Source organism: Ovis canadensis, chromosome 1, assembly GCF_042477335.2.
Source record: "Ovis canadensis isolate MfBH-ARS-UI-01 breed Bighorn chromosome 1, ARS-UI_OviCan_v2, whole genome shotgun sequence".
NCBI lineage: Eukaryota > Metazoa > Chordata > Mammalia > Artiodactyla > Bovidae > Ovis > Ovis canadensis.
In genome coordinates this window covers 261,771,928-261,794,403 of record NC_091245.1, presented here as the reverse complement: position 1 = coordinate 261,794,403, position 22,476 = coordinate 261,771,928, and the positions used below count along the sequence as shown (strand labels likewise).

At 43.2% G+C, this 22,476-nt stretch overlaps 1 protein-coding gene across 21 annotated transcripts in view; it reads left to right on the top strand.

Moving 5' to 3' along the window:
- Positions 1–22,476, top strand: part of NEK11 (NIMA related kinase 11) — a 274,263-nt gene that overhangs the window by 218,276 nt on the left and 33,511 nt on the right. For 15 of the 21 annotated variants that reach the window (XR_011251824.1, XM_069565902.1, XM_069565829.1 and 12 more), the window contains one exon: positions 7,809–7,905. The exons of 3 other annotated variants lie outside the window; for them this stretch is intronic. Coding sequence is in view for 16 of the 18 variants with exons in the window: in XM_069565902.1 (XP_069422003.1) it covers positions 7,809–7,905 (97 nt within the window). In the remaining 2 variants the exon portion in view is untranslated. Of the gene's footprint in view, positions 1–7,808; positions 7,906–8,020; positions 9,006–22,476 lie in introns of those variants that run through there. 3 more of the 21 variants (XM_069565817.1, XM_069565764.1, XM_069565810.1) reach the window with 3 other exon arrangements.

Here is a 22,476-nt window from a genome sequence, read left to right as displayed (position 1 = left end):
TGTGCAAAGCAGTTGGGTGAGGGCCCAGGGGGCCAGGGAGGCAGCATACATGTACTGACAGCAACATACTTTTATATAGATCATCACATTTAGGCTTTGCTAAAGCCCTAAAATGCGTATTTTTTTTGTACAGGTGAGGAAACTGAGTCACAGAAGTTTTGTAACTGATCAAACATCACAGAGTCAGGACCCAGACCACAGTTGCCTAAGGCAGCTCATGCACTCATCCTTATATGCCCCAGCTCCCTTCCTACTGGAAACATCTGGAGGTGGTTCTCTCCTGGGCCATCTTCTTCCCTTCCGCCTGTCTGCTTTCTTCTCCAGCCTCCTCCTGGGGTTTGGCTGGGACTCAGCTGCTGCTGCAGGGTTGGCAACAACTTCCATAGCTGCTGACTTCTGCCCTGTTCCTATAGAAACAGTTCTCTGAGGGAGCTAGGGATGGTGATAGGGTTGGGGGAGGTTACATTGTCATTTTTATTATCACTCATCAAATACTCACTGTGTTGAGGGCTTCAAGACAACCACCTGCGTGCCCCCTGTCTGCTAGTCCCCATTCCCACATGTCATGGGTTCTTTGGGAAGAAGCCTCTGACATGGAGCTGGGTGGGAGGACATTATTCAGGATGGGCCTCTGTGGACAGGAAGCAGGATGAGGAGGAGGAGAAGCTGCAAAGTGATGCAGGCCTGACAAGCCTTACTTGAACCCTTGTGGGGGTCAGAACTCAGGTTGTCTGTGCAAGACAAAATGATCAGGCTTTCTACTTCAACCGTGATGAGTTGTTTCATGCCAGGGGCACATGGGAAGGGCATAACTCTGGGCAATGTGGCTCTGCCACTGAGGCCGCTTCTGCAGGGATGGCAGCTGCAGTCTATCTGTGTCCCCCACTCCCACCAGCTGGGTAACACATCTTTCCTTGAAAGGAAATTTGGGTGCTACAACTCCACCTTTGGGTGTTGGGATAACATGGTGAAGGCGGGGACCAACCTGCTTCAAAGATTCTTAGCTCATTGTATCGACACCCTGAGGTCCAGTATCATCATGGGAGATACTCAAGGAAAGGTGTCCACAAAGATGTGGGTCAGCTAAGCTTCTCAGTAAGTGGAACTGCTCTCACAGTGTCCTGGAGGAGAAAGAAATTGTGGGCCATGAAGCTGTACCTTTGCAGTAATCTGGGCAGAGAGGGGTGCTTGTCAAGGACACCCTGAGTATTCTGTGGGCAACTGAGAGAAAGAGAGAGGTTGAAGGAGATGAGGTGAGAAGCATACTAAACACGCTGAGCACCAAGGACAGCGTCTGTGAGGATTCCTGACTAAGCAGTGTCCCAGGAACTTAAGGGAGAGCTCATTTGCCAAAATATCCAGCCCTGCGGTGCCTGCATCAGCTCATTACCCATGTGGGGGTTGTTCTGCAGGAAGTGCAAATGCAGGTTTTTGTTTTATAATCAAGGTCATTCATCCAGCAACTGGAATGAATAAAAGGAAACTTTGGAAGAAATGAGAGAAGAGTCTCTGCTGGTGAAACGTTAGGATCATCAAGCTGTCGCTTCTGCAGGGAAAATAGCTTTGCTATTTAAGAGAGACCATAGAAGTAGGAGGGATACTGACAATATTACTATCATGAGCGGCGCTTTGCATTCTTTAGAAACACAGCTTCTAGTTGCTCGATGTCTCTTCAGATCATTTTGTTTTCATCTCATTGTCAAAACACTCCCATATCAAGCCTCACCAGCCAACATTTCCCAGGTGGGGAGTGACTCCGGAATGATGGTGCCTGATGTTCAGTAATGCCTGTAACTTTCATTGTTGGTCCCAGCCATCTGTCTCTTCATATTTGGTCCCTTTGATGGCTCTTCATCTTTGTTGGTGGTGTGTTACCTTCCCAATTAAAGTCTATAACCCTGGAGGTCTGGGGATGTCTTACAGATCACAGAATGTTTGAATTGAAAGAAGGCCCTTAGTCTAATGAAACACTTAAATATACAGTGAGGAAAGTGAAGCCCAGGGAGATGACTGGAGGACCATGCTGCTTGTGATGTTAGAGACAGAATGATGACTGTGGTCCCCAAACCTGGAGGCTGGTACTTTGATTTTAATTCCTACCTATTGAACCTCTAAAATAAATACTTTACCTTATGGAACTTAAAAACTTGAGCAAATGAAACCCAAAGCAAGCAGAAGGGAGGAAATAGTAAAGGCTGCAGTGGAAATAAATGAAATCAAGAAGAGAAAAACAATAAAAAATATCAATGAGACCAAAAATTGTTTCTTTGGAAAGGTGTAAAACATTGACCAGTCTTTAAGAAAGACAGTTAGGAAATCAGGAATGAATAAGGAGACATTGCTACCAACTTTAAAGAAATTAAAAGGATTAATTACAAGGGGCAAAAAATTAGATAAATCAGATGAAAGAGCAAATTTCTCGAAAGAAGCAAATTACTGAAACTGACTCAAGAAGAGAAAAAAATCTGAATAGGCCTATAACAAGTAAGTCAAGTAGTCATTTTAAAACTTCCAACAAAGAAAATACCAGGCCCACACTGCTTCACTGGTGAATTCCACTAAACATTCAAAGGGGAATTAATACCAGTTTCACAAACTCGTCTAAAAAACAGAATACAATAGAACATTGCCCAACTCATTCTGTGAGGCTGTTGTTTAATACTAAAACAAAAGACATAACAAGAAATAACAAACTGAACCAATATTCACTATGGCTATATATGCAAAAATCATCAGCAAAATACTAGCGAACCAAAACAGCAATTAAAAAAAAAAAAAAAAGGATTTTAAGGTGTTGGAAGAAGACTCTTGAGAGTCCGTTGGACTGCAAGGAGATCCAACCAGTCCATTCTAAAGGAGATCTGCCCTGGGTGTTCTTTGGAAGGAATGATGTTAAAGCTGAAGCTCCAGTACTTTGGCCACCTCATGCGAAGAGTTGACTCATTGGAAAAGACTCTGATGCTGGGAGGGATTGGGGGCAGGAGGAGAAGGCGACGACCGAGGATGAGATGGCTGGATGGCATCACCGACTTGATGGACCTGAGTCTTAGTGAACTCCGGGAGATGGTGATGGACAGGGAGGCCTGGCGTGCTGCGATTCATGGGGTCGCAAAGAGTTGGACATGACTGAGTGACTGAAATGAACTGAACTGAACTGAACTGAAGGATTATATAGATTGGCCAAGTGAGATTTATCTCAGGACTGCAAGGATAGTTCTACATCAGAAAATCAATTAATGTAATACATAGACTAAAGGACATAGACTAAGGGACAAAAACTATATGACCATCTCAATAGATGCAAAAAAGCATTTGACAAAATCTAACTCCCTTTCTTGATAAAAACAGTCACCAAACTAGGAGTACAAAGGAATTTCCTAGACCTGACAAAGGACCCCTGTAAAACTACCTACAGCAGCATTAGTCATAACACTCATTTTGTTTGTTCATTAATCTTTTGTTGTGGAAACAATCCAACTGTCCAACCGTTGAATGAATATATATATATATATATATATATATATATATATATATATATACACACACACACACACAATGGAATATTATCCATCCATTAAAATGAGGTCCTGACACAGGCTACAATGTGGATGAGCTTGAAAACATGATGCTCAGTGAAATAAGCCAGGCACAAAAGGACACATATTGTGTGCCACTTATATGAGTTATTTAGAATAGTAAAATTCACAGACACAGAAAGTACTTTAGATATCACCAAGAGATTGGGGAGGGGAAGAAGAGTGAGTTATTGTTTAATGGTTACAGAGTTTCTGTTTGGAGTAATGAAAAAGCTTTGGAGATAGTAGTAATGGTAGCACATCGTGAATGTACTAACATCATTGAGTTGTACACTTAGAATAAGAAGTTCAAAAAAAGATGAGCAGGACATAATCTCTGTGGTCAAGAAGTCCGTAACTAGTTGAAAACAGTAGGAGAGTGGAGTGAAGAGTGCTGGAAAGTAAAACATGGCAAGGAGCACGTTGGCTGACTCCCAGCCCAGTGGTCATATGAAGTGGGTATTCCCTCTGGGACTTTTAAACGTGGGTACCAGAATCTAGGCCTGGTGTCAAGCCCCAGCTGCATAGGGTATTCATTGTGTGAACTGAATATCTTAAACCTTGATTTCCTCACTGAAAAACGTACCTACTTCCTGGGAACCTCCCATGAGATGATGCCCAGGGCACGGCACTTATTCACCAAAAAAGGTTTAGTCATTATGGTCAGTGCTATTGTTGTCCATGATGAATTGGAATGAATTTGCATAGAATTATTTGAGTTTTCTGTTTTGAGAAGAACAGACTGAACTCAGGACAGCAAACATGGTATTATGGTTTACTTAGGACAGCCAGAAAATGCTCCCTTCTGTAAAAGGGCCCAAAGGAATCATTGCACATTTGGCTCTTTGTTGTACTGAATGTGGGGCTTCCCAGGTAGCCCAGGGGTAAAGAATCTGCCTGCAATGCAGGAGACGCAGGTTCTATCCTCGTGTCGGGAAGATCCCCTGGAGGAGAAATGGCAACCCATTCTATTATCCTTGCCTAGGAAATCCCACGGACAAAGGAGCCTGGCAGGCCACAGTCCATGGGGTCACACAGAGTCAGACACGACTGAATGACTGACATTTTCACTTTCTTCAGTCCCTCCTCCGGAGCACACAGCCCAGGCAGGGAGTGGGTGGAAGAGGCAGGGCATGGATGCCAACTGATCTGCTGCTGCTCCCTGGCTGCAATCTCGAAGACCCCCTGGGTCTCAGCCATGTAGCACACCCCTCAGGACTTTTCTCAGAGTACACGGGACCAAGTACCTTCAGAACTTCCCACAGGAAGAATGGAGTGGTTGCAGTTTTCTCTGAAATCTACCCTCACTGTGCACATATCCTCTTTGAAAAAATCACTGTAGGTATAAACTCTGTTTGGTGGACATTCCTCAGTCTTAGAAACCCTGAAAGAAGAAGAGTGATGTCTTAAGCCATGCTCCTTGTCAGGATCCACTGTTTTTAGAAAAAGCTCAAGATGAATCAAAGGTGCAAGTGCATGAAAATGCTGTTGAAATTAACAACGAAAAATAATTTTAAAAATCAACCTAGAGATTGAGGATTCATTGTTTTTTAAAAAAAACATCAAGACAGCAGACCTTTGGAATCAGAACTTTATGGGCATGCAACCAACACAGGGCTCCAGGCTTGGGAGGGATTTTAAAAAATCCCTAATAATCTTATTTTTGAATTTATGTTTTATGAATAAAGTCTGCTGAGACAGTGGGACATATGGCAGGGTCTTGAAGCCTCCTCTGGGGCCTCCTCCCTGGAGAGAGTCCTCTGAACAACACCTCCTCCTCACCACTGCCCTACCCCACCACTGCCACCTCTGCTGGGGTCTGGGAAAGGGAGGCCAGACAAGACTTCTGGAGGGCTGGAATCAGGGGGCTTTTGTGTCTTTGTGAAGGTTTTCACTCTTCTTGAGAGTAGCTAGCCCAGTTCCCAAGAGAAGATGACATGAAATAAATATCCAGTAAAAAACACCAGGACAGGTTCCTATCCTGAACCAGCTTTTCTCCTGCTTTTTAAACAAAGAGTCCTGCATTGTCAGATAGCACTGGACCCCACGAATTAATAGCTAGCTTGTCACATTTGCTACTCAAAATGTGGTCCCACGTCCAGCAGTATTGGTATTACCTAAGAGCATATTAGAAACATGTGGGTAGGGCCTAGCAAAATCTGAGGCCCTACCCACACAGAGTAAGTCAGAATCTGCATTTTAACAGGATCCCTAGCTGATTCGAATCACACATGAGTTTGAGAAGCAGTGGTCTAGAATGTACTCCAAAACTCAGTGACCACCTATTAGAGGAAGCCTGTGACTCGGCCCAGTTGTTCTTTATTGTGGTTGCTGAACATGTTGTCCTTTTCCTAGACATAAAACAACTGCTATTCCTGTTGGAAAGTGGAAGGAGAAAGGCTGGTGAATAGGAAACACTGTGAAAAGAGTTGCTCTGAGGACCAAGTTTCGCCAAGACTGTTGCTTGAAATTCTTTTATCCCCAATCTCTACCCTTGGGCTCAAAGCTCAGCATCTTTCCCCGTGATGCTGAGGGTCTTATTGAAGCGAGCAGTAACCAGATTAAAATAAGCTGCAGCTCTGGGGAAATTGCTCTGACCTTTCCTTGCATAAACCCTAAGAACTGCCAGCTTGCTCCGGGTGAGACAGGAAACATAGCCTTCCTTTTTACCTTGGAAGAACTGGGTTTTGAGCTTGCATGTTACTTGGCATGGTGTGCTTGTTGTTTTCATAACTTCTTAGGTTCTAGAAAAGATGGTTATAAAAAGCAACCAACATGAATATGAAGTGAACCGTGTCTGCCTCCCCCATCACCCCCTCACAAGAGCCTTTTCTGGGAAGAAGCAGCCTTTGGGAGAGGATGCTGCTGTGAAGCCATCTCTGGTAACAGAGACTGAGATGGGTTTCTCTCGGAGTTGAAGGGTGGCCTCCTGAGTGAGAGCAAAGAGAGCCATCAGGCCCTAGTACCTACCTATGAAGTACTAGGCAGGACATGCAGTTTACTTAGCTAATTGTAATGTGCCCTTTACAAAGTTCTCACCAGTGACTCCACATCTAGGGATGGAGCCTGAGGAAGGACCAGAGATTCTGACAAAGTGAAGCAAGATTATATTCATCTTGATGGTGGCTGTAAAAACACAAAGTTCAAAGTGGGGCTGTGTGCCCCCAGAGGAGTATACAAAGAAGGTGGGGGTAAAAAATAATAGAATTTGCATTTGGCCTTTTAAATTTAAAAATAGAAGGAAAAAGCTGTACTAATTTTGCTCCCACAAAATGGGAGTTGGCCCTCACTTCCTTGTTTGGTCCAAAAAGCAGACAGTCATGTGTGTTATGAGGGGAAAGCAGGAGTTTCACAGCATGGATACCTGCTCTAACAAAGTCACTGCATGGATATCGTTCCTAAATGAATCTTAGGGCTCAAGAGTTTTCTCCTGATGGGATGAGGCACCTTGTGGGGGCTCTGAGGGAAGAATACACAAAGAGGCCTCTGCGCCCCCCTCAGGCCACCACATGAAGATCTGACTTTTGATGACCCAGCCCCTCACTTAGGGGCAGCCTTAGCTTCTTAATGGAAGCAATGTTGTTTCAGTGGGTGAAGTATTTCTCCCCATCAATTCTCACCTGTTCTGTAAGAGCCTCCAAGGTATCTTGGTAAAAACAAAACAAAACAAAACAAAACTGTGGCTCTCAACAGATTTCCTAACTGCAGCTTTCATTAACAGCTCTTTACCTCCTGAACCCATCTTTGGCCTTCTGCTCCATCCTGCTGAAGTTCAAAGCTTCAGATTACTCCCTGGTCAGCATCTTACCTTCCACTGCAAAAAAGCTAATGCTCAGATGTGAGGTTAGCATAAAGGGAAAACTAAACTTATTAGAAAAAATTCCTCAGTCATCAAAACAAATTCCATAGCTACTGAAAGATAGTGGCAAAGACTATTGGTTTCCCCCCCCACCCCGTATAAAAAGGCCATCTTTAAAATAATGGTATTTGTTTAAATAATCCTTCCTGAAAGAGGCTTTGTCCCGGAATTCCTTGTACATATTAAAACTGTAAATAATCTTGTCATTTGGAATAAATTCTTTAATAGGCATGCCATAATTGAATTTATCTCTAATTAATGTGGCATTACCTTGTGGCAGAGGTGAAATAGCTGTTTTCTGGTTGTCCTTGACTGTTGCCTTGAAGTTGCTGAAGTGCTGATGGAGTCAGTAAGGACTGTGCATTGATTTTCAGACACAAGGACTGTCACCAGCTCAGCTCCAGACACACCCTCGGAACCAACAATTTTCAACAGTGCCATGGCCAGGACCAGGATGAAACACATGCGGGAGTAAGTAGCCTATGGCCTGACCCCTCAGAGTGTGCAGTGTGTGAGAACACATCAGTCACGTGATGCTGTCCTGTTTGGTCGCCACAGAGACCACAGCCATGCTTTTCTATTATAGAAGCAGCAGTGAATGGAGTGTACCTAGCTCAGCTGAAGAGGCCTGAATCTGCATGGAAGGCACTAGCTGTGGTCTGAATATGTTTTCCCTCAAACTCATATGTTGAAATCCTAAGCCCCAAAGGAGATGGTATTAGTAGGTGGGGGTTTTGGGAGGTACTTAAATCATGAGGGTGGGGCCCTCAGGTGTGGTATTAGTGACATACTATAAAAGAGGCTCCAGATTGATCCCAGCCCCTTCTGCCATGTGACGTGGCCCTTAGCTGTGACCCAGAAGAGGGCCTCCACCAAAAGGGGGCCACATTGGCCCCTTGTTCTAGGACTTTCCAGCCTCCAGCACTGTGAGGAAAAAAAGTCTGTTGTTTACAAGCCACCGAGCACATGCTACTTTGTTGTAGCAGACTAAACAAACTATGACAGCACCAAGGGACTCAGCCTCCTAATCTAACTTCTCTGCAACTCATATCTCCAGATCAAGGGTGGGGAACTCTCTTTGTAAGGGCTACATGGTGAATATTTTAGGCTTCATGGGCCAATTATCTCTGTTACCATTACAGCTCTTGTAACACAAAAGCAGCTATGGACAATATGCATTAATGAGTATGGCTGTACTTTAGTAAAATATTGTTTTCAAACTGCAGTCTGAATTTGATATAATTTTTAGGTGTCACTAGGTATTATTCTTCCTTTGATTATTTTCAACCATTTTAAAATGTTCAAACAATTCCTAACTCACAAGATACACAAAAACAAACAGCAGGTTAGCTTTGGCCTGTGGGCTGTATGGTTTGTATACCACTTCTATAGATGTTCCAACTCAGAAACTTCTCTCTAAAATCTACTTCCTATATGGGTGCTGGTTGAATAGTTAGAAAGTTTGATAAAAATTATTTTCAGTTGATTTGCATTTATGTTGTTCTTACAGTACAACACATTATCCCTCCAGGCTGATATTTGGAAACAAAGGAGAAAAAAAGTACTGAAAATTGTTTCCAAACCTCGAGCTGATAATATGTTTAGATGCCTGTTGTTTTCAAGTCTTGCCTGTACCTGAGTGGTCACCTAGTAACACAGTTACCATGGCACCAAAGATTCCCAGGATCTGAAAGTGAGGGAATTTGGATGAAACTTTCCCATCTGCCCTTCCTTCCACTCATTCTTTCTGGGAGGAGATTATGGAGAAGGCTTGCTAATCTCCCAGTCAATAATCTTCAAAGGCAAGAAGAGCAACTCACTTATTTCACCCTTAAAATTTAATAATGTAGTGTTGTAGTCTTAGAGTTTTGATCTAAGACTTCATCACATTTGCAGAGGACACAATATCTCATTTCCTAGTACATTATGAAATGCTTTAAATAATTAAAATAAAAGCAGTTTTGCTTAAAAAAAAAAAGTAAACAACCTGCATTCCAGTGATTTTATTCCTGGTGTGTTGTTCACTTCTTTATGCTTGACTGAATTTGACCAAGTGCTTCCTGGCTCACTGATACAGTTTCAGCTACTCCCCCATGGATGGTACTGCTCCTCTGGCAGAATAATGTCTTATCTCCTTATATTCCACATCACAAAGCCCTACACCATTCCAGAACAGGCCAAGAGGAAATTGAGGCTACAGAGCTAAGGATCTTCTGAGGATGTTTGTTTCCACAGCCAGAAAAAAAAGGGAATTGTGGGTTCTTTCCCTACATGGTAATGTACTGGCTGCATCTCCAACATATGGATAGCAACTGTTGGAATTCAAAGAACAATAAATGACATTTGTCCCCAGGGAGATTATAATATGGGGAAAGCACCGGACTTCAAACTGAAAAGCTAAATAACAGCACAGCGGTTATGTAATCAGAGGTGATGGTTAAGAAAAGTCTCCAACTGGGACCATAGCCATATGCCAAACAGAGCAGATGGTGAGAGTGTCAAGATGAGAAAGGGAATTTGAGGATGTCTCTGGGGGAAATAGGAACTTGGCCTCAGCCTTAACATAGATATAGGATTTGAAGGATACAGAGAAGGAGGGAGCTGGAGCCCAGCAGATTTGGAGTCTGACTTTTAGTTTCACCAGTAGATGGCTTTCTGAGCTCAGGCAAGTGGTTTTTTCCCAAGGTTCAGTTCTCATCTGCAAAATTGTCATCATATTATTGCCATAGCTGATTCCCTGGTAAGTGGACTCAGGGGTGGGGATTTCGTGCAGGGGGTAAGTGTAGGGTGTCCTGGAGGCCAACACCTGTAGGAAGGAGGGCAAAGGAAGCAGACAGTCTCGGTGGAAATCTCCACTGCTTTGGCAGAGAGCTCTGAAGATGGACCTGCCCTGCAGGGCTCCACTGGGTAGAAGTGAGAGGGCTAGGCCCATACAACCCAGGTTAACCAAGCACTGGATGTGGGCCACCCTGGAAAGGGACTAAGACAAGGTATTATTCAGCCAAGGCAATCCCAAGAGGGGCTGACAGCTAAGAGCAGAACCTCAGGGACATCCCCAGCAGCTAGGGAGTGCATGCAGGGCCTGCTGTGATGAGTCTGTAACTTAATGCATGTAAAATTGATACATAAAAGAGGTTCTTAAAGACAAATCAAGTATTTGGTACCAGTCTCTAAAGGGTCAAAAAGATAGCTTTTTATTTCAAAGACTATAAGGAGGGGAACACAAAGAATGTATTATAGGGATACTAATTACATCAGGTGATTGTATTCATTTTTTTTTAAACTGTCATGCCTATGAAAGGTTGTAAGAATAGCACAATAAACCCCTATATCTGCTTCATCTAGAGTCACCAATTATCATTTTGCCACAATTACATAATTTCTTTATATCTATCTATACATGTAAAGTATTATTCTTATTAGTACGGGTTTGAGAATACGTTTCATTCACCACAAAAGTACAGCTCCCAAGAACAAGGACAGTCTTTTATATAATCACAGTAAATGGCTAAATTTAAGAAATTTCACATTGATATATTATTTGATACACCGATCCAGATCCAAATTTTACCAATTGCCCCAATAATGGCTTTTACAGCAGTTTTTTTTTTTTTTTTTTCTGATCCAGGATACTAACCAGGATCACAGATTGTCATGCCTCTTTTAGTGTTATTTATTGTGGAACAAATCTTCAGTTACTTGTCATCTTTCATGATACTGACATTTTTGAAGAGTACAGTCAGTTTATTTGCCTGATATTTCCTTACAGTTAGGTCCAAGTAACTAACTTTTTTTATGGTATCCTATATAAGTGATTCTATGTCCTGAATTTTTTTAAACTTAATTTTTTGAAGTTGTAGACATATATGAAAGTCATCAGAAAGTATAATTAATCCCAACAGACTCATCAACCAATTCAACAATCAACAGCTCAGGGCAAACCTTGCTTTGTCTCTACTACCATCTATTCTTCCGTGTTGCTTTTAAGAACATACCATCCAAGGCTTCCCTTGTGGCTCAGCTGGTAAAGAACGTATCATCCATCAGGGGCTTCCCAGGTGGCACACTAGTGGTAAAGAACCCACCTACCAATGCAGGAGATGTGAGAGATGCAGTTTGATCCCTTTGATCCCTGGGACGGGAAGATCCCCTGGAGGAGGACATGGAAACCCACTCCAGTATTCTTGCCTGGAGAATCCCGTGGACAGAGGAGCCTGGCAGGCTACAGTCCATAGCACTGCAAAGAGTCGGACATGACTGAAGCAACTTAGATGCATGCATGTACACACTATTCATCAGATATTTTCATCTTTAATCTTTCAGCAACATGTGACTTTCAGTAACATCTGAACTGAACTGAACATGTGGCTTTTAACTTACTCTCTGACATCTTCCCTTGGAAGCATTTCAAACTCAGGATGTTCAAACTGAACCCCTGGTTTCCTTAACCAAGTTTGCTTCCTCCATAGCTTTCCCCATCTTCACGTAAAAAAGGTAGGACTTCGGTAAAAATGAACCTTTCTCCGTATGTGACTTCAGGTACCAGGCCTCATCCTGTCCTACTGTGAGAGAGGGAAGCTCTGTAGGGAAGTGGGGAGGAGCAAGTGATGATTGTTCGTTGTGCAGTGGGCTCAGTAAGCATTCATACATGCAGTGTCAGGCAAAGGGTAACCCTAGCATAGCAGTCAGGAGGGAAGGCCTGAGTCTGGGGACAGCAACTTCTGGGATTTATGTCCCTGTTTCTCATTACTAGCTGTGTCCTTGGACAAGTTATCCAACCTCCTTGTGCCTGAGAATTCTCGTCTGTAAAATGTGATGGTTCCCACCTTGTGGGGTTGCTTTGTGGGTTAGTTGGGGTTACCTATATATGAAATGCACTTAGGGTACTTTATGGCACAGAGTAAGTGCTCGATAAAAGTTAATGACTTAAAATAGACTCTGGATATACACGTGGTTGCTTCCTTCTGAAAATCCCTAAGCAAATATCTGAAGGTGTTGTCATGTGTTAGCCTGCTATGTGATGTTTTATACCTGTGGGCATCTGTGGGCAGAGAAGCTGTCAGTGAAGGCATTTATATAGCTTTTTTTTTTTTTTTGCATGCACAAAGAAGTGTCAGTTCACTGGGGAAATGTCAGGAAGTTGTTGAATATAAAAGCCAGCCATTTACTATCCTCCAACACTTAGCTTCCAGTAGAGGCCACTTCTTACTCCTGCTGGGAGACCATCCACAAATGGAATGCCCTGCTGGGTCCTGGGAAGCGCTCACTTTGAGCAATTGTTAGGTGATACCACTCAAAGTCATTGCAATATCTGGAGAATCACAAGGAATAAGTGTGGGCTTCCTTTCTGGCTGAGTAATCTCAATTGACATTTGAAGAGATGTTGCTATTCATACGTAGATGTATGTACGCATGTACAGACGGATGGATGGATGGATAGATGGATGAGTGGATGGTTAGATGGAAGGATGGGTGGATAGGTGGAGGGATGGGTGGGTGGCTGGCTGGTTGGGCGAGTGAATAAATGGGCCTCTATGGCTTTGTGGACCTCTTGAAATCTCTGCCTTCAGGACAGGAGTTTCTGGCTTTCTGTTAAGCTTTCTTCACAATCATCTCCTGCATTCAGTTCCACACCTGGCTCCAGGCTTCCACTGGAGACCAAAGAGGAGGACCTAGGGAATGACGGTGGGTCACCTTTCAGCAGTGAGTAAGTGACACTGTTGCTGAGGGACAGATCCTATAACTCACACAGCCAAGGCAGTGGGTCACGCAAGGAGGCCTTGTTCAATCTGAGTGACTGGTTCTTTTGGCCTTTATATATCAGGTGATCTCACTGTGCCCTGGCCTTGCTACTTAAAGTGTGGCCAGCAGACCAGCAGCATGGGCAACACCAGGAAGCTTGTGAGAAATGCAGAATCAGAATCTGCATTTTAATATGCTCTCTGGAGATTCATGTACATATTAAAATTTGAGAAGTACCTATTCAGGAGGATTCACCCTAGGAGAAGTTTGCTACCAGAATATGAATTGGGTTCAATAAAAGCTAAGTATCATATAAAAATATATTTATATATGTATGCTTTTAAAGCCCCAATTTTTAGACTTTTTTGTTTACTCATTTTCTATTTATTTTATTAAGGAAGAGGTCATTTATACCTATTAATGGTAAAACTCACCCTATTTAGAGTATGGTTCTATGAGATTTGACAAATGCATCACTTTTTTATTTGCATACAATAAAATCTACTTTTTCAATTATGCAGTTCTATCAGTTTTGATAAGTACATATCATTATATAAACGTCAACACCATCAAGATTGAAAAATGGCTTTCTCGCTTCTGAAACTTTCCTTATGTTCTTCCTTTGTGTCTGTCTCTCCTGTTAACCTGCCCCTGGGAACCACATATCTGTTTTTTGTGCTCATGGTGTTGCGTTTTGCGGATATCACATAAGTGGATGCATCGCTTAGCGTCTGCAGACCCCACACCTAACTGGGTAGTAGCTGTGGATATGGGTGCAGATCACTGAAGAGTCATGTTTTAGACCTTTGCAGTTCTGAATCCCTTTATGCCCATGGAATTGTCACAAAGAGACCCAGGTTTGGGGTTAAGTTTCAGGCTGCTCAGCAGTTGTCCCTAAGGTTTCTGGACCCATGAAGCCTAGCGTTGGAGACTCACTACCTGGGAAATTCTGAGGCTGAACTTCCCTGTGAGGAACCTGTCAGGTGCTTGTCTTAGTGCCTGTGCGTAGGAGTGGTCTCCACCGTCTCGCTCAGGGAAACCAAGTTTTAGGGCTGGAATCCACCTCATGAAGCCCAGCCTGAGAAGGAGAAGCCATGGAGAACACCTGAAGGTCTAGGGAGCTTCTGAGCCTATTTCTCCCACTGGATGCTGATGCCCTGAAAAACATCTGGACCTGGAGGGGTAGGATCCCTTTGTGGTGACCGCAGCCCTGAATCACCTCTGCAGTGCCAGTTCATGCAAAGGCCACGGGGAAACAAACCGCTGTCTGCACGTATGTTTGTCCTCACTGTGGGAACTACAGTGACACCCATATCAGGCCTCTTGATGTCCTAGAGCTCATGGATGCTCTGGTCAATTTCTTTTTCTTTTAGGCATCCCCACCCATCTGTTTCATTTTGTACAGTTTCTATGGCTTTGACTTCAATTTAATCTTTTCTACTACAATGACTAAACTGCTATTAATCCTATCCAGTGTATTTTTTAATCTCAGACATTGTAGTTTTCACCTCTAGAAGTTTAATTTGGGACTTTTTGAAAAATATGTTCCATGTATCTGATTAACATGTTCAATAGTCCCTCTATTTGAACAAGTAGAGTAGAATTGTAATAACTATTTTAATGTCCATGTCTACTAATTTTAACATTAGCATCATTTCTGGGTTGGTTTTGATGGACTTATTTCTCTCCTTACTATAGATCACATTTTTCTGCTTCTCAGTCTGCCTGGTACTCTTTTACTGAATGTGAGGCATTGTGAATTTTTCCTTGTTGGGTCCTGGGTGTTTCTGTGTTCCAGTAAACATCTTAACCTTTGTTTTAGGATTCACTTAAGCTACTTAGAAACAGTTTGATTTAGCTTTGTTATGTGGGGCCAGAGCAACAATTAAACTGTCTCTGATTATTGCCCATGACTGAGGAAAGACCCTTCTGTGTGCTCCACCCAGGGGCCGGTGGATTATCAGGTTGTCTTGGCAGGTATGAAGATGCCCTGGCCTGGTCCTGTGTGAGTTCCAAGCACTGTTCTCTCTAACTCACCCTGTTCTTTCCTTCCCCTCAATAATTTCCTCATGTACATGCAGTTACTGTACTGAGCCACATCATTAGTTTCTGTGTGGTTATACAGAGGCTTGCTTGTTTTAAATTTTTAGAAACTGCTTTTTTTAACTTTTGTTTCTTGATTATATAAAGTGTTTCCATGAGTCCAAAATCAAATTCATAAAAAGGCATATTTAATAAAAACTAATCTCTATCCTGATGCCTTACCCTAATGGCCTCCTTTCTCAAAAGGGATTAATTTTTAAATTTTGATGGCTTACTCTTTCTTTTAAAAAAAATTTATTTATATTTAACTGAAGGATAATTGCTTTACAATGTTGTGTTGGTTTCTGCCATACGTCAACATGTATCAGCAGTATGTCCCCACCCTCTGGAGACGCCTTCCCACCCACCACCCCATCCCACCCGTCTAGGTTGTCACAGAGCATGGGGTTGAGCTCCCTGCATCAAACAGCAAGTTCCTACTGGCTGTTTTCCATGTGGCAATGCACATGTTTCAGTGCTCCTCTCTCCATTCGTCCCACCCTCTTCTTCCCCAACTGCGTCCACAGGTCTGTTCTCTATGTCTGTGTCTCCATTGCTCTCCTGCAAATAGGTTCGTCAGCACCATTTTTCTAGATTCCATATATATGTCTTAATATACGATATTTATTTTCTCTTTCTGATTTACTTCATTCTGTATGACATGCTCTAGGTTCATCTACCTCACCTAGTAGTGACTCAAATTCCTTCCTTTTATGGCTGACTAATATTCCATTGTATATATATACATATATATATAGGTATATATATACCACAAATTCTTTATCCATTCATCTGTTGATGGACATCTAGCTTGCTTCCATGTCCTAGCTATTGTAATTAGTGCTCTCAGTAAACATTGCACTCATCTCGCATGCTAGCAAAGTAATGTTCAATATTCTCCATGCCAGGCTTCAACAGTACACGAACCGTGAACTTTCAGACATTCAAGCTGGATTTAGAAAAGGCAGAGGAACCAGAGATCAAATTGCCAACATCTGTTGGATCATTGAAAAAGCAAGAGAGTTCCAGAAAAACATATATTTCTACTTTATTGACTATGCCAAAGCCTTTGACTGTGTGGATCACAATAAACTGTGGAAAATTCTGAACGATATGGGCCCACTTGACCTGCCTCCTGAGAAATCTGTATGCAGGTCAGGAAGCAACAGTTAGAACTGGACATGGAACAACAGACTGGTTCCAAATCAGGGAAGGAATACATCAAGGCTGTATATTGTCACCATGCTTATTTAACTTATATGCAGAGGACATCATGTGAAATGCCAGGTTGGATGAAGCATAAGCTGGAATCAAGATTGCCAGGAGAAATATCAATAACCTCAGATATGCAGATGACACCACCCCTATGGCAGAAAGTGAAGAGGAACTAAAGAGCCTCTTGATGAAAGTGGAAGAGGAGAGTGAAAAAGTTGGCTTAAAACTCAACATTCAAAAGATGAAGATCATGGCATCTGGTCCCATCATTTCATGGCAAACAGATGGGGAAACAATGGAAACAGTGAGAGACTTTATTTTAGGGGGCTCCCAAATCACTGTAGATGGTGACTGCAGCCATGAATTTAAAAGATGCTTACTCCTTGGAAGAAGAGTTATGACCACCCAGCAGCATATTACAAAGCACAGATATTACTTTGCTAACAAAGGTCCATCTAGTCAGAGCTATGGTTTTTCCAGTAGTCATGTATGGATGTGAGAGTTGGACTATAAAGAAAGCTGAGAGCTGAAGAATTGATGCTTTTGAACTGTGGTGTTGAAGAAGACTCTTGACAGTCCCTTGGACTGTAAGGAGATCCAACTAGTCCATCCTAAAGTAGGTCAGCCCTGGGTGTTCATTGGAAGGACTGATGTTGAAGCTGAAGCGCCAATACTTTGGCCACCTGACATGAAGAACTGATTCATTGGGAAAGACCCTGATGCTGGGAAAGATTGAAGGTGGGAGGAGAAGGGGACGACAGAGGATGAGATGATTGGATGGCATCACTGACTCGATGGACACGAGTTTAAGTAAACTCCGGGAGTCGGTGATGGACAGGGAGGCCTGGTGTGCTGCAGTCCATGGAGTTGCAAAGAGTCAGACGACTGAGTGACGGAGCTGAACTGAACTGAGTGAACGTTGGGGTACATGTGTCTTTTAGAACTGTGGTTTTTCTCAGGGTATATGCCCAGTAATGGGATTGCCGGGTCATATGGTAATTTTATTCCTTTTTTTTTTTTTTTTTTGAGAAATCTACATACTGTTCTCCATAGTGGTTGTATCAATTTACATTGCCACCAACTGCAAAAAGTTTCCATTTTCTCCACATCCTCTCCAGAATTTATTATTTGTAGATTTTTTGATGATAGCTATTCTGACCTTTGTGAGATCAAAACCTCATTGTGGTTTTGATTTGCATTTCTCTAATGATAAGTTTTTTAGCCATCTGTATGTCTTCTTTGGAGAAACATCTATTTAGGTCTTCTGCCCATTTTTTTTTAATTGCGCTTGTTTTTATGATATTGAGCTGCATGAGCTGCTTGTATATATTTTGGAGATTAATCCTTTGTCATTGCTTCATTTGCAGTTATTTTTTCCCATTCTGAGGGTTGTCTTTTCATCTTATTTATGGTTTCCTTTGCTATGCAAAAGCTTTTAAGTTTAATTAGGTCCCATTTGTTTATTTTTGTTTTTATTTCCATTCACTCTTTCATGTTTTAATTATATTCAGATATTTATATTCTGAAGAAATGGGTAGCATTATACACACTTTTGTTGGTTTCACTTAGCAGCATATCCTGGCAATTGCTTTGTGGTAGTGTATAGCATTGGAGAAGGAAATGGCAATCCACTCCAGTATTCTTGCCTGGAGAATCCCAGGGACGAGGGAGCCTGGTGGGCAGCCGTCTATGGGGTCGCACAGAGTCGGACACAACTGAAGCCACTTAGCAGCAGTAGCAGCAGCAGTGTACAGCAATATACCTCATTCCTTGTCATAGCTTCCAGTGTTTCCTTGGTGTGAATGGACTGCTGTGCATTCACCCTGTCCCAATGGGTTTCCCAAAACTTTGCTGTTACGAATAGTTAGATAATGAATAACCTGTGCATTCAGCTTTTTTGTTTTGTTTCCTTTTTTATCTTTGAGAGAGATTTCTGTAAGTGGTATTGTCTGGTCAAAAGAAAGATGCATAATATTATTTTGGTAGACATTTCCAAATGTAATTTTCATTCCTACCAGTAATGTATGAGAAAGCCTTTTCTGCAGTTTCCCCCTCTTAATATTTATCAAACTTTTCTATTTTATATTACCTTTCTTTGTCTATCTTTTTTTGTAAATGTAGTCTTTCACTGTGAGGTCTATTTTATTTACTTTTGGTATATTCTTGGAATTTAGGAAGCTGAGTTTCCATGTCTCTCAGCAAACACACTTGAGAGTCGTACAGGAAATGTCTCAAAGTCTAGATTTGGAGTAGAAAGGAAGAAGCCATGTTTGGCCTCAGGTTTCAACTAAGATTTCCAACACAGTTTATCAGAAACACTGCTTATTGTGAGTAAAATAGTGTGGTCACACACAGAAAAAAGTGTTTTTGCACTTAGCAAGTGATTTTTGTGTGGTTTGTCTTAATGAGGTAAAGGAATTCGTTGAGCTGGAAGTCTCTAACATGCAGGAGAAATCACCTCCCCGGGACACTGACTGGCATTGTGAGATGGAGTGCAGTGATGCGGTGGGGTGTCACGCTCACATGGGCGCTGCTTCTCCTCTCAGGAGGCATTTAGCATGCAGTCCTTACTGAGGAATAGGAAAGGCGGTCCTCAGGGAGCTGCCCCACGCCCTGGTGTGTGGGCTGCTCCCATGGCTTACCTGTGCATGCCTCCAAAACTGCACGCCCTTCCGATGTTCAAAACCAGCTTGTGCATTTGTGTGTGTCACAGAGGCCTGTCCAGGCCAGATGGCACTAGCTGGTGTGTCAGCTGCTATGGTTGCAGAGCCTTCCTTGAGAGCCTTGGGGCTGTGAACAGTTCCCTGGCAGTTTCATTGCTGAACACTCATGTCAGCTGTTTGGAAAGATCTTATTAAGGTCAGAGCACAGACCTGGTGGAGTGCTGTGATGAGGGCTGAAGTCAACTCTTACGCGGCGGTAGAAGGCATAGGGAGATTCTGTAAGTAACACTAAGGTCAAACAAAATAATGCGTTCTGTCATGGGTAGCTTCTCAGAAGTTCTTAAAATTTCTCTTTCACTTTCAATTACGCTTTGATCTGAGGAAGGTCAAACTGAAGATGAGAAGCCTACCGGCTTCATTGTTCTTCTCATTAACCTTACATATAGTTCATGGCACAGTACCAATCGCAAAAATGATGTTGGAGCGTTAAGCTAGCTAAAAGTGTTTCCAAGATGGAGTGGTATGAGGTTTGTAATATTCTCAGCTCAGGTTCTGAACTGTACCAAAGTTATAGCGACGTTTATGTGGAGGGAAGGTTGCTTCCTCTGTGCCAGGGAGTGAACACCCCATTACGTGCAGGTCTTACCACGTATCGGTAAGGGGGGCAAGACTCTCCGTCTTGTAAGAAAGAGGTTAAGGAATGTCCCTACTGTCATACAGCTAGTAAATGCAAAGCGACATTTCCAGTAGATGCCCGATTAATTCTAAAACCAGAGCTGGGAACGATTACCAAGGTGAGACGGTGACAATGGGAGCGAGTAACCCAAGAGCCCAGGACCCATCAGAAACTCTTAGTTACCACAAGCCTGGCGTCATGCTTTGGAACCTATTTGTTCTCATTTGGTGGTCATTAGGATGTATGTGTGTATGCGCTCAGCCACTCAGTCGCGTCTGACTCTCTGAGCTCATCGACTGTAGCCCAGCAAGCTCCTCTGTCCATGGGATTTTCTAGGCAAGAATAATGGAGTGGGTTGCCATTTCTTTCTCCACGTTAGTATGTGCCAACCCGCAAAAGCTGAAGAATTTGTAACCCAGGCCGCAGCTAGTGTCCAGGCTTGGTCTGCTCCTGTCAAATTCTCTGCCTATCACAGGCTTTTCTGAGCCAGTGGGTGTTTGTGTTTCAACAGCATCTTATTTCCTGAACTCAGGCTTCTCCTTGTCAAATGTAGAAATTTAATGCAAAGAGCTTTCTATGTGAAGCTTTCCAGGTTCTTTATGAACAAAGCTCAGTCTGTCTGACTGACTGAAATAACCTTTCAGTGGAGAAATAGAAGAAGCATTGCTTCATTTCTCCTCCACTTTTCAAATCTCATTGAAGAGGGGTTAGTTATGCCTCCAACATTCCATTTCTGTAATAAAAGGTTATTATCAGGCAGCACTTCTGAAGGAACTGCTGATTGAAGTCAACATTTCCATTTCAAAACAACAAATAAAAGCTTGTGTGTAAGGAAGGCTCGGTGACTGGCAAACGAGGACTCCTTCTCCACAGAGCAGCCTTTCCAAATATACATGTAGGTTTAAGAGATCCTTTAAGGAGCCAGCCAGGCTTCTTCCTGCTCAGCTGCCTTGAGGTCTGCTATCAATTGATTGTGCTTTTCTTGAGGGTCTGTGAGGTGGAAGGTGTGAGGGAGAAGCCTCACACCCTAGCCAGGGAGATTGGACACCTGGGTGTGACTCACAAGACAGGGATGAATCCCAAGTGCTGCCCAAGTGGGGCCAACACCCAGGAAGTTCAGAAGAGCAGCTCCTCTCCTCTGCAGGTGTGGAGAGGCCCTTGCACTGCCCAGATGGTGCCTCCTCCCTCAAGTGGACCTGTTACATCTGTTGCCTGCACCAGGAATGACTTTCCCTTCTCCATGAAGGCACGGTTCAGCCTCATAGCTGTAACCCACATGTCAGCCAGCTTGTCCTGCCCCTTGAGGGCCTGGGAAGTTCTGGTTCAAGTCCTCATCACGTGTGGTAGTTCACACTCTTCCCGAGATAACCACAAGTCTTCGGTATCCTGAATATCTTCTTCTCTGTTGCCTCCATTCTGTGCCATGTTGGCTTAGACTGAAAATCTAGGTCCTTTATTCATTTTCCTTCACGTCCTTACTCACCAAATCATCTATGAAGGCATTGGACCTTTGCTGACTATTTGAAGGCTAGTGGTAAAGACTTCATATCACAAGGACTTATGCAACTTCAAATATTCATTAGGCATCCCTGTTGTTAAAAATGTTCTTTCACTTCCTGTTGCAGGTAGACTCACTGGAAAGCAGTGAGATAACTTTTCTGGTCTGAGATGATTTTCCTGCAGAAAGCTTTCCTCGTGGGGGGTGGGTGTGGCAGCTCCCTGGATCCACACATGTGGGGGAGGGCAGGAAGCTGGGGAAAGGAATAAGCCAGGATAGGGTACCACTCAGCAAGGCCTTACCCGGGAATGGAGTATGCTCAAGCTGGGGTGGCCCTTGCCTGCAACATTATTGGTGGATAGAAGGGATGCTCCCCACTGCTGGGGAACCAGACTTCACTCCTGACAAGGGATCCTGAGGTACAGACCAGTGACCACCACACCAACCAGGCGTCTCCAATTCCACATTCCTCCCCATTTTCTGGCATCTGTTGCTTTCCTCCCTTTCTCAGGAACAAAAAACCTTCTCAGGCCAGGGCTGTAGCCTTTCCTCTGGCTCTCGGGCTTCTGCTCAATTCTGTGTCCTCAGGATCTTATCTTACCCCCAGAAGTCTTCTGTACCTGTTTTTTTTTTTGATACGTGGGGGTGTGTGTGTGGGTGGGTGTGTGTGTGTGTGTACCTACTGAAGTTTCCATCTGTCCTATTTCAGTAACAGTGGGCGACCTCAGAGGTAAATTGCTGAAATGAACAGAAAGTGGTTTTTAGAATCTGAGCAATCTGAGTTCACAACTTGGCTCTACTTCTTACTCTGTGGTCTCAGATGAGTCCCTTTGCCTCCAGCCTCAGTTTCTGCACCTTGAAATGGGGGCATCATTAGCATGCGTATCAACAGCACTCTGCTTAGTACTCAGCAGACAACCAGCAAGGGCTAGGAGCCTCCCTGCTCACACCTCTTTCCTGACCTTCCAGTTGCCCCGACTTATGAGCTGGTTTTTAATTGACTATGAAAACACTTGTTCTTTTAAGTTTTTCACAAATTTGAAATCCTGCTTCCAAGCAAATGATCCTAAAGAGGCCCTTTAGCTATTGTCAACTGCAGAACATATGTCCATGGTTGCAGGGCTGCTGCTGCTACTGCTAAGTCGCTGCAGTCGTGTCCGACTCTG